The sequence below is a fragment of the Phasianus colchicus genome, chromosome 15 (assembly GCF_987193195.1).
Source record: "Phasianus colchicus chromosome 15, bPhaCol1.hap1.1, whole genome shotgun sequence".
NCBI classification, from domain to species: Eukaryota; Metazoa; Chordata; class Aves; order Galliformes; family Phasianidae; genus Phasianus; species Phasianus colchicus.
In genome coordinates, this window is record NC_143450.1 from 9,826,210 (window position 1) to 9,838,529 (window position 12,320).

A 12,320-nucleotide genomic window follows, 5' to 3' on the forward strand; every position below is an offset into this window, starting at 1 on the left:
TGGTCTTGACAAGGTGGTCAGCAGCTGTTTGAGTATCTTGCTGATTGATGCCTTACCCAGCACTGGAATGCCATGTCTGTGAAAACTTAAAATGTGGTTAGTAGTTCTGGATTAATCAGAGCACAGAACACAACATTTACATTGCTGAAACTTGGATCCATAGGTTACAAACACTCCAGGACACCTAAGATGCGTGCTATACAGTGTTCAGACTAATTCCTCAAGTCTGCTTTTGCCAGAAGGGTCAGCTGGATGAGCTTAATTAATGCAATTCACTTCCTTGTGCTCTGCCATGTCTGGCTAAAGTGACTAGGGAGATCCACCAAGCCCAAAAGCAGCCAGGAAAGTGCAGCAGCTGGTGCAAAGAATGTACTGGTATCCACATATGGCTTTTTCAGTGGGTTTCCATTGCCTTAACCTTCCTCATCCTCCTTTACTGGGAATCTTTGTTTAGGCTATGATACCCTGCTTTCACTTATTCTATTGCTCCCTCTGAAAATCAGGATATTTTACTTCACTGTGTTTTGGTCACACAGGACACGTGGTAACTCCATTAATGACTAAGCAACAGCTAGAACTTCAGTCACTGCCTAATATACCACTTGGCTGTGATGCCCAGTACAGGGACAACACAGATTTGCTTCTAATTCTGGAGTCATGAGTAGACGCTAAGTTATATAAGTAAAGCCTTTAGCCTGGCCTGCAAGATGTACTACGGAATCATCTTGAAATCCACATCAGCTATAATGCCTAACCCTTAAACTTCTACATCACAGTGTATCACAACTTACTGATGTGCTTCTTTTCATTCTGTTTTTTGGTATATTGATCAAGTACAGCATCCAATTTCCTCCCTACTCCAGGACTTTAGGAAGGTAAAGTTATTTTAACTTTACAGGCAGGCAAACAGGTCGAACAAGTTGCCCCAGTTGTGGCTGTGAGCTAGCAGGACTCTTCATCTCCTGGTTCCCCATCTAGCACCTACCTGCTGAGCCAGGCTGGCTCATGCACCCTCTGCAGTCTGCCATTTCCATAGGGCAAAGCACACACTGAGCAGCAGGGCTGGTTTTGCAAGAATGCAACTCCCTGCTTTCTTTTGACTGCAGTTACTGTCTTGTACTCAGCAGAAGCAAATATGTGTGATTGGCACAGGCACAGCCAAGGAGGCAGAAAATCTTTTAAGCTTCTTCACATTATTAGTATATCAAATAGAAAAAAAAAAAAAAAAAAAATTGGTACTCATTTTACTTTATTGAAAGCATGAATATATTGATATAAGAAAACAAACGATGTATTAAGTAGCTGTCCGGGAACAGTCAACCTGAATGTGAGTAGGACTGTGAAATCAGGCCTGCTTGATCCATGTGAGGCTCATCTTCCTAATGTACTGTCCTGCCTCTCCAGCTCCACAAAGATCTAAGATCTAACTGCTTATTGAATTACTCTAGTCTTAGACCTGTCAACCTCACAAGACTCTTTAGATAGCATTTAACATATCCAGCATTGCAATGTGAACCAACTAATTAGTTAACTTTACTCTGACACCCTACTAGACAAGGGAACAATTTCACTTCTTCAGTAGGACCTGTCTTGTATTCTCAACTCTTCTTTGTTCCAGCATGAAGCTATTAAGGCTGAACCTTGTTTCTGACAAATACATATAACCAATGGACAATACCCAGCACTGCTTCTTTGTGATAAAAGACTAAAGATGTGTTTCCAAAGCTTGTTATCTCATAGACTCTCATCTGAGGTTAACAAAGTATTGTCAGAGCTGGATTTATCCAGCAATCAGGATTCCCGGATTTTTTTAAGCAGATTTTCCTTAGAGAAGAAAAAAAAAAAAAAAAGAGGAAAACCCAAAACAATTGAAAGAACTGGGAGTCGTGCTTCTTGAAGCTTTTTATTGCAAAAGGTATGGACATTTGCAGGCAGAATACTTAACTACATTCTTTATTTGACTGTCATCCAGGGAATACTGCATGCATTCAAGCTGAAAGCATTGGGCAGTTTCCACTAAGCACCTGAGAAATTTCATGGGAAAGTCTTACAATTTGAAAGAGACAAGTTTCAAACTACTTTGGTGCCCTTTGCTTTCCACAGTTACCTGGGAAATAAGAATTAAACCAGCTATAGCCATAGCTAACTGTAAACGTTTTCCTGTGATGCAACAGAAATTGAGATAATTGATCCTGAAGTGTTCTTTCCAGTTTTAAATAGGAAATGTATTTTTTTTTAGAACAATCAGTGCAAAAGATTACAGCTGACCTGGCCCCTATACTCCCCACTGCGTTATGCAGCTGAAGTGTATGATGTCTCCTCTTATTTGGACTATATAAAAGAAAATCTTATAACTTGTATGTATTCACTAACAGGCTGCCCAGACCCCAGAAAGGCTTTCTCCCTTCTCCCAAGTCTAACATGAACTCAAACCAATTCCTTATTCCCTCAAAATAAGATCAAGTTGTTTATTTTTTTTGTCCCACCCTCTTGCCTGAAGGCATGATTACTAATACACACTGCTCTCTGTGCTGCCATTAACACCAAAAATATCTTCATGTTTTGGCTGTCCCTCCACACACACAACTCTGGGTACATCTGAATTTCTGTGCCTTCCAACAAGTCAGATACGGGGTAATCATCTTTGACAGACACCAATCCTGTACCAAATGGAAGAACTAATCCATTGTCAATCTAACAGGATGTGTTTTCCAAGCACAGCTGCTTACTATCAGGAACTCACTGCAAGAAAGAAAAACAGTTTAGAGGATGGTGCTTTCAAGAATAAATGCATTTACATATATAAGAATATATTAATTAACAGCTGCTTTTAGCTGCAGGTCATAGTGGATTTCAAATTTGTTGAACCAGACAAATGCAGAGATGTTTCAAGGCACTGTGTCTGCAAGTCACAGACAATTAAGTAACTTGGGATGATACTACGGGCACTTTAACTTCTATCATTTCATTAAAATCCCATGCTAATTGCTGTAATTATTCCAAGCATAAATAACCTACAGTAGCTGTTCTTATTGCCATCTTAATAAATCAACTGTAGATGGAGGAAAAAAGCTTGCTTTCAGAAAGCACTAGTAATAAGAACAATTCATAATTGAAAACCATACTGCATGAAAAAAGCAAGTTCACCAGCAAAGCTGCAGATTGAAAATTTCTATCAAGACAATGTTCCTCAGTAACGTGGACAGTATGATACAGGGCCTTAGAGATGGGGTGCACAGTCATCTGTGTGAAGACAGGGTGGTAATTATTGCCCCCTGAGGCCCCTTGAGTTATTTTAATCACAAAAGCCAGAATGAACTTGTCTGTGACAAAGGCACCTTCAGTCCTTTCAGCTGGAAAGATACAGGTTGCTCTATTTAAACCAGTCAATTGGAAATGAAGTTATTTGCTCTGAGACATTACCCTTACTGAATATTTCAGTCATTAACAATTCAACACTCCAGTGTAAGTTCTAAAGAAGAGCTATCTAAAAACTTCAATGCTAAAGCACAATAACATGTCACCACTCCACTTTCAGCTGTATGTCAGTATAAGATTTATCTTTTTAATCCATTTGATGGTGTTCTGAAAGCCATCCAGCCAATTCCTTGCTGATCACTAGCAGTCATGCTTTTACAGGAATAAAAGGCCTTTTGGTCTAATCCAAAACCAGCTCCACAGAGCCCACAATGTTCCTTGATAGCTGTTTTACATCATACCTATGTCTTCAGTTCTAATATATTTTTAGCAGATACTTAAGTGGAAGAGGCTCAGATGACAGTCAGACACAGACAACGTGCTGACGATCAAAGTGTCCTCCCAGTCAAGCCAGAAAGAACACAATGCCTTCTCTATTTTACGTTATACAAACTACAGACATGAGGTACACGAAAACAGTAGTAAGTGCAGAAATACAAGACCTTTAGGGCGCATCCTGAGATGGAGCAGGAGGATCTTTATTCTCGGGCTCTGGAGGAGGAGCTGGCACGCTTTCCTCTTTCTTTTGTGCAGCCAAAAATTCATGAATCGCCCTCTCTATCTGGGGCCTGAAGATGTGGTTTAGTTTTGGATCCACCACCTGAGAAATAATTCTGTCCACTCCAGCTTCCAGCATTCCTGACCTTGAACAAAGACAAAGAAGTCATTCAGTTCCTCTGAAAAACTTCTCCCCAATCTCCTCCAATAACTCTCTAGAGCCCTCCTGTCAACTGCAATTAGCATTAACATGGTGAGAACTGCAGCCCACTCAGAAGATCCTTAACAGGGAACTGTTTCAAACACCTATTTCTTCCCAACCCCCTCTCAATTCTCCCCATGGAATTAATGACTGACATCTGGTCTTCCAGGTACATACATGGTATGTTGGACAAGAGCCACTTTAGTAGGGCTTATGTGGAAACAAGGTCAACATGAAAGCAAATAAACACATTTTGGCACAAACAAGGGAAATAAGCTATTCTGAGGAGGGCAGGTGAGAGCAGTCTTTTTTTTTTTTTTTTTTTTGGCCAACTTGAGGGAGAAAAGGCCTTCTCCCTACTAACATTGCTGTCACTCACTCCTTGTAACTGTTAGTCTAGACAGATGGGTATTAATTAAAAAAACAAGCACACGTAGCACACGGCAATATTTCTGGAACTGAGCACTAGTAACTGAAATGACTTATTGCTTCAGGGGCTGCGTCAGACTCTTGGATTGCAGGGCACAGGCAGTCTAGCAGGCTTAAGTCATGTCTGCAAGGGAACAGGGGCCAGGAAATGGAGACAGTGCCTGATGTTTAGAAAAGCAGCCACAAGACTAATAATGCTGTGGATACTGGTGAGCAACTGGGTGCAGGGTCACTGCACATCATGTCACCTCCAAGTAAGAGCATGTGTGTATGTGCAGCCAAAGGACAGTTATCTAGAGGCATGCCTTGACAGCCTGCAGCACTCGGTCTTGCACTTGCAGTAGTGACGTGGATTCCTCAAACTCCTATAACTGCTTGTTTATTCTTTATACCGGTAGCCTATATAAAGTGAGCACTTCATGTTCTTCTAACTACAGACACTCTGATACAACATTTTTCTATTGCCATTTTATTTTTGTGGTTGATTAGCATGAAATAAGAGGAAGCTTGAAGTGACAGAAGTGTCAAAGACTTCAAGTATAGACAAGAAATTCTGTACTTCCAGTGAATATCCTCTTCTATTGTTAAAGAAGAAACACTGAAACTAACATTAAATGCTATTGATTCACAGTATCCATCAAGAGAAATACAGTTTCTTCTGTGTGCAAGACATTCTAATGACTTTCCTTATAAGCATAAATGTCATTATAAACTTCATTATTCCTCTCTAGAGTTGTAATGTTCTTATCCATGACTTTTAGTCAAACAATCTAAGGTTTATACTTCAGGCTATGATGAGTTAGCAGCAAGAGATACAAAACCTAATTCTCTAAGCAGCAGAGTTCAATCAGGCTTTTCTGTTGTGCTTGAAGTATATCTTCAAGAGCTGAAAAAAGCTATCCCTTTGCTGCAAGAAATCAGGCTAACCTAGTTCTATTACTGCCTGCTAGTGGCTGGAGACAACAACAGAAGGTTGTTCTGCAAATTAGGCTTCTGTGATGAGACAGACAGTTGTATATTGTTTATCAAATAGCATTACCAGTGGTACACAGAATACTGCTTACTTACTGGATCACACTCTGTCTTAGCCCATTTCGTAATTGGTTTTTGTTCATTGCTGGATTCCATTCCTGTTTGTCCAGATGGGTCGATACAAAGTTGTCCACCTTCTGCCTCAAATTCTGATAGGCTGGCTAAAAAAAAAAAATAAAATCCCATTAAACTGGTAAAAGATCTCAAATCCCTTGCCAGAATCTTTCATAGTACTTCTTTTGTTGTGTACACTACTGTTTTGTTGTCCGTATTCTCCATCCTTCACTTTCTGAACAAAGGTAAGCCTGTGCTTAACACAATTGGTAATTGCAAAGAACAGGTTGTCAGAGTGGCATTGCAATAACTGAATAGCAGGATAAGTTTCTTTAAAAATTGTTGTCTGCTCATAATGTTACTCAGTGAAATGCAAGCTGCGTGTGCTTGCATGGTGTTTAAACAGAGCTGTTCTTGTTTGGAAAGCTTCTAACACAGAATTCCTAGGAAAGCGACTCATATTGCAGCTAACAAAGAAATAAGTTACTTGTTTTTGTGACACCTCCGCAGAAACAAAAAATTCAAAGAGCTTCACCAGTAGAAACATGGATCAGTTGCTGGTCACTGGAATTAACAAACCTACACAGACACCCAGGAACAGCCAGCGCTGTGCAAGGAAAGCGTGTGACAACGCATTTTACAACGTGATGGCATGCAGATGGGATTAAATGCAGACGTGGTGATGACTGAGCGCTGGTAACAGAGGTGAAGCACCACGGGCAGCAAAACCAGCCTGGGTGTCCCAGTCCTGCAGTGCTCATCTCACTGAGGCCGCCGTGTGCAGCCCTCTGGCAGCTTCTGGGATGGTTCTGCAGTTGAGGGGTGCAGGCTGGGATGGCTGCAGGTGCCGGAACGGGGTCCTGGCTCAAAACTAGAAGTCGAAAGGAGCAAAATGCGGTTCTGACGGGTAGCTGACGGCCAGCAGGCGGCTCGGAGCAGCGTGGTGGCTGAGAAAGAAAGCCGCTCCGATCGCGTTCTGACAGCACCTGCCGGGCGCTGCGACTGCGCGCGTTGTGAGCGGATAACACGCCCTGATGAGGGCCGGGAGCTCAGAAGCCGCTCCGTTACCTTGGTGTCCACGTCGGCCAGGCAGTCCCGGCGGAAGCCATCGAACAGACCGCGGCTCTTGAGCTGCTCCACGATGATGGCGATGAGCTGCGCGTCCCCGGGCGGCAGCGAGGCCGGGTTGGTGGCTCCGGGCCCGGAGCCCGAAGCCGCGCCGCCCGCGCTTCCCGCACCGCCTCCGCCTCCCGTACCGCCGCCTCCCCCCCCCGAGGCGGCCCCACCGGCGCCGCCGCTCTCGGACATGGCGCGCGGCCTGAGCCCGGGGCCCGCCGACGGTCGCGGCCGTCCACGACGGCGCGCTGCGTTTTGCGTACAGCGGCGCGTTGCATCACGGGGAAGCGAGTCCTCCGCAAGGGGCGCCCTGGCGGGCCGCGAGGTGCCGCCTGGCTAGATAGAACTACAACTCCCAGGGTGCACCGCGAACGCACCCCGCGGGACGGCGGGAGGGTAGGAAAGCGTGGCTTTCGCGATGCGTGTCGGGAACCGTAGTTCGGTTGGGCCGGGCCCCTGCCCGCGGCCTGCCCGCCTGGAGGGCTGCGGCTCACAAAAACAACGGCTGCGCTCCGCGGGGACGCGCGGCTGGAGAGGCACGACTGGCGGGCGCGGCTCTGCCAGGCTCGGTGCCCCGACCCGAGCTCCTCGGGCGCGGCGGGAGGCGGCTCCCCGGCAGAGGGCACCCCGAGGCCGTCACTCGGCCGTGAGCGGCGGCCGGGCCCTGTCTGTGCCGCAGTTCCCGGCACGTCGCGGAGCGGCGGTCGCGGGGAACCCAGCCCACGGCCCGCTGGGGGCTGCCAGGGTGAACTGGGAGGTGTAGGCGTTGGAACTGGATTGCGTTGAAGGTCCCTTCCAACCCAAACCGTTCTATGATTCTCTGAAATGACCCAAATGACCCACTGCAGCTGCACTGCGGGGAGCCCTTGGTGTGGCCTCTTGTGTCTGAGTGATTCCCACGATGTTTCACGGCTCGTTCCACGCCTGCTCACTGAACTGCAGTGTGAAATAAAGCAGCCCCACAGAGAACTCTAGCCCCTTGTCCTATTTCATACAGTACCGTTGGTTTCATACGGTACTGATAAGGTTTCTTCCTCAGATGATGTGTGATTTGAAGCGTAGGCCCTGCCCATGGGAATTTGGGAGCTTATCACTATGGCTGGAAGAGAAAGTCCACCTTCCTCTCTCTGGGTTTTCCACCTCCTGTATCAGTGCTAAATGACTGTACAGCAGAAACACAGTGGTGGTTTTACTTCTGACCACCTCTGTCCACAAACCCAACAGTCAGTTGTGGAGCCCAGTTTCTATTGGCTTTGTCTTTACCGGTGATCACGCACAGAGATCTGGGGCAGGCAGCATCAGCTGGGCACTGCAGGGGATGGTGGGGGCACTGCAGAGGTGGCGGATGAAGCTTTGTACACACTTGTACTCTCATGCACACATAGGCTGCTTGTGACAGAATTGCTGCTTCAACTGAAAACTTGTAGTGCTTCAGCAACAGTTCTGGTTTACTCAATAAATTAAAGTACTGAGCTGGGACCATGATTTTTCCATTGCCTATGTGTTCTGGGTTTGGTAACAGGGTAAAGATAGAGGAAAAAAAAGTTATTGTTATCCCCAGTGGGAGATTAGACAGAGCTTGTTAGGTATAGAACCACTGAATGGCTTGGTTTGGAAGAGACTTCAAATACAATCTAGTTCTAACCCTCTGCTGCAGGCCGGGTTGCCAACCATTAAATCAGGCACTATGGTGCCCAGGGCCCTATCCAACCTGACCATGTGCAGGCTGTTCCTTTTCTGGAGAAATTTTCCTCCCTATATCCAACCACTTTATAAATAAGTACATTCACATTAATTTTAGAGATTTCCTTTCTGATATCCATGTGGGAAAAGTCCCCGAGGAATCAAAAAACAAAAGGAAACCATGGGAAGTGATGCTTCATCACCACTACCACCTTCAGTTTGCTCTGCAGGAAAGACTTTCTTGTTGGACATGAGGTCACAGGAGGTGGAGAACACTTTACATGGGGCTCATGCTCTGTATCCCTGCAAGTTGCTGATGGAGGCAGAGCTGATAGTGAACAGCTTTAGCCTGTGCAACACAAAAACCCACTGCTCTGGAGCTGTAGGAACCACCTCCCTTCCTCCCAGCGCTGGGACCTCCAGCAGTACAGACCCAAATCTGCTGTGCTCTTCTTAGCAGCTGAGCTTTTTCCCTGGTGTGTTTGCAACCTAGATATTGCCCCAATATGTCTGTGCATGAGAACTTTAAAGTGTGTTTTAGTGCAAGCTGACTTGGAACAAAGGTTAATCTGGCAGGACATGTGCAATGCCCACTGGCTTTGTGCCAGGTTTGCTTGTTCTGCATTGTTACTGTTCTGCAGAAGCTCAGACTCTGCTCCCTTCACCTGTGCTGAGGAGCACAGCTCCAATCCCCTGTGCTGTGCTGGTGACAACAGAGCCATGCAGAGTCCTCTGAGTCAGAGCAAATGTGAGTGTGACAGCTTGTTCCTTTTGGTGTCACAAGCTCCAAGCTGTCTGTTTGGTTTTTCTACCAGACCTTGAATCAGTTAATGCAGCACTTGCAACGTGCTCAGGGTGCTGGGGTCAGCGCTGCAGCAAGCTTGCTTTGGCAACCAGGGGAAGTGCTAGTGTTTTTATATCCTGTGGATTTACAGAATGAACAGCTTGGCTACACAGGTGGCAAATTATTGAAAGAGTTGAGAAGTCAAAGGAATGCTCACCAGCCCATAATTCTCTCCTGAAGAATGCACACCATGCACTCAGCTTGCCAGCCAAAGCCCCCAGAAGAAAATGTGTATTCCCTGCATGTTTGCCATTCATGTTGGGCAACATATCATCCACAGAGCATGTGTTCTAAGTATTACACACATTCTGCATTGGCTTCCACTCAAACTAAGCCCCGAACCCTGCAAATATGGATATGGCCTAAGCATATACCCAGATTTCCTAGTGGTAGTGATTCCAAACACAGATTTATTCCTGAGGTTCAGTTTTCATGTATTCCTTGCAAACTTGGGCCCTATTGCATTGTAAGTATTACTGGTGTGATACTTCATATTACAATTCATATGTTGGTTTATTTTTATATATAAATACCTATACATGTGTGTACATATGCATAATGGACCTGCTGAAATATTGGGGTGTTATAACAGCAGGTACATTGAGACTTAAGCAAACAAATTTTGAATATAATGTCAATTTCCATATATTTATACAATATTTATACTTTAAAAAATATATATTTTATGCACTTATTGTACTTTATACCTTGTGGCTGAAGCATTTGGGAACACAGAGTACTGTATCTCTACGGACCTAAGAAAAATATGTCTGTGAGGCAGAGCTGCTGCAGAACTTTTCAGAGGTGACGCATGCTGTGTCCTCAAACAGAAATGTCACTGTTGTTCATTCTTATATCATTGTTTCCATTATTATGAAAGGCTGAAAGCATGTGGGAAAAATAATATAAATATTATTGCCGTATATGCAGAAGGGGGTAATTTTCCACACTAGACTGTCAAAAGAAACCTTGTAGTGCCTCTGTGTAATATAATACATTGGGGTAATTGGCTTTCATCTGAAGTTTTCACATGTTTTATAAACATTTATTAAAAAAAAAAATGCTGATTAACTTGTTAAATTCAGTAACTGCCTTGCTTTGCAGGGAAACAGAGGCTTTTTGGTGGTAAGGCGAATTACTTGTGATTGCTCTGGAATGCAGTGTCAGAGATGAGAATAAATAGTATCTGTGCAAACTGCTGGACAAATTCAGGTTCCTCAAAGTGCAATATTTACCTTTCCTGGAGCCCATGCTTTCACTGAGCAGTTTCTCACTTTCCATACTGTGAATTTTACCAGTGAGGGCAGTACTGCTGTGGAAACCTCTCTGAGGAGTGGTGTGCGTGGGATAAACTGCTGCTTATTTCTGATCTTTGTTTTAATATCTTTGTCAGGATAACATGCTAGTGGTGCATTGCTTGTTCTCACTGCATTACCTTTCCTGAAATGCTTCCCTGGCATTTTTTGTATTGAAGCTGAGCAGTGTTTGACCCTTTTCTTCTCCTTGCCCTCTCCTACCTCAGCCTGGGGAATGAAACCCCATATTCAGAGCCTCTGAGTGGGAGGAAAGTGTGACATGCTGTAGCATTTAGGGGACCTAATGCTGTCTGACAGCTGATTGGAAATACATTGGTGTCAGAAAGGGAACCAGCTGTTCACTTACCTTCTGGTGGGAGGCAAGGACTGGGCTGTCACATGCAGGAGTGGAGCAGTAATTACCCTGATGTTAGAGGATGAAAAGATGAAAACGAGTAGGCTGAAAATTAATTTCTTTTGCCCCTCTGTTTCATGCATCCATCAGCAGTACATCTGGGCACCGTGGATCTAATTTAAATGTGTCATTTCCATCCCAAAAGATCATATTTGCTGTACTTTCTGTTCTCAAGTCAAGTTCAAGGGGGAACAAACATGAAGTAGAGGTTATTTCTGTGTTCTGCTTTAGCCTGTTTCTTCGTGGATAAGTGCATACGTGCATCTATGCAGAGACTCCTAACACATGTAAGTTACTTGTCCCTTATTTACAGCTTGCAGTTTTCCTCCCTTCTCCAAGGACCTGCAGCTCTTGACCTTTTAGCCTAGTAAATTATTTACACATGAAACAGTGAATCAAAATGATGGGTCTCAGGAAGATGCTGCTTATTCTCAAGGAACAAAACCACATTTCTTCATGAAATCCCCTTCCTGAGGCTTTCATGCTAGGCTTGTGTGTCCTGTCTTCCTCATCACGCCCCATTATGAGAAGTAGAGGCCCTCCTTTTTCACACGGCTGTTTCATTTGCAAAGAGAAATATCTTTCTGCCTCTGATTTTAAAATATCCCCTTGACATTTTAGGGATGGGGTGAGAAGATATTAGTTTGATATCCTTCTGGAACTGGAAAACAATGACAGAATGCAAAGAAAAGGTGTGCAGAACAGCCCAAGTTGCTACAGAAATCCTGAACTGAGGGAGATACCAGCAGACTTGGAGATGCTTATAGCTCTAAGGTAAAAACCATCTGCTCCGTGGAGTTTCTGGCTCATTCCTTGTGTGATCAACTCTGCATGACATGCAGGCTTGTTGGTTTTGATGTGCTGAACGTTGTGTCTGGAGAGCACAGCCACGGCTACACAGTTCTGCTTTCATGTGGGACTTGGGAGGCCATTGGTGCTCCTGTGTCAGTACTTCGTGTATTTCCCCATCATGGCTTGAGGCCATGCTTTCCAGCATGGGAAGCAGTTTGCTTTAGAGGCACATCACTAGCTGGCTGCCCAGGTACGGCGCTCTGGGGCTCACTCTGAAATCACCCGAAGCCCCCTGCTCCATCTCAGCTTGCAGTAACCTCGTACTTTTGAAGTCAGAAATAAAAAATGCTTCGAACTGGATATTAAAAAGAAATTATTTCACGTCAAGGACTTCTAAAAGGTTATTTTTAATGCGCTGTAAAGTACACATAACACTACTCAGTAAAGCTCTTTCAGATTCGTTGATGAAAGGCGCAATTATAA

At 44.6% G+C, this 12,320-nt stretch overlaps 1 protein-coding gene across 1 annotated transcript; it reads right to left on the reverse strand.

Moving 5' to 3' along the window:
* Positions 1–1,890: 1,890 nt before the first annotated feature.
* BOD1 (biorientation of chromosomes in cell division 1) lies at positions 1,891–7,034 on the reverse strand. Its single transcript, XM_031598107.2, has 4 exons — positions 6,761–7,034; positions 5,675–5,799; positions 3,921–4,121; positions 1,891–2,742 (listed from the first exon to the last, which is right to left on the reverse strand). Exons 1-3 carry the CDS (start codon positions 6,998–7,000, stop codon positions 3,923–3,925), a joined length of 564 nt encoding a protein of 187 aa, XP_031453967.1. The 5' UTR covers positions 7,001–7,034; the 3' UTR covers positions 1,891–2,742; positions 3,921–3,922.
* Between the last annotated feature and the right edge of the window lie 5,286 nt (positions 7,035–12,320).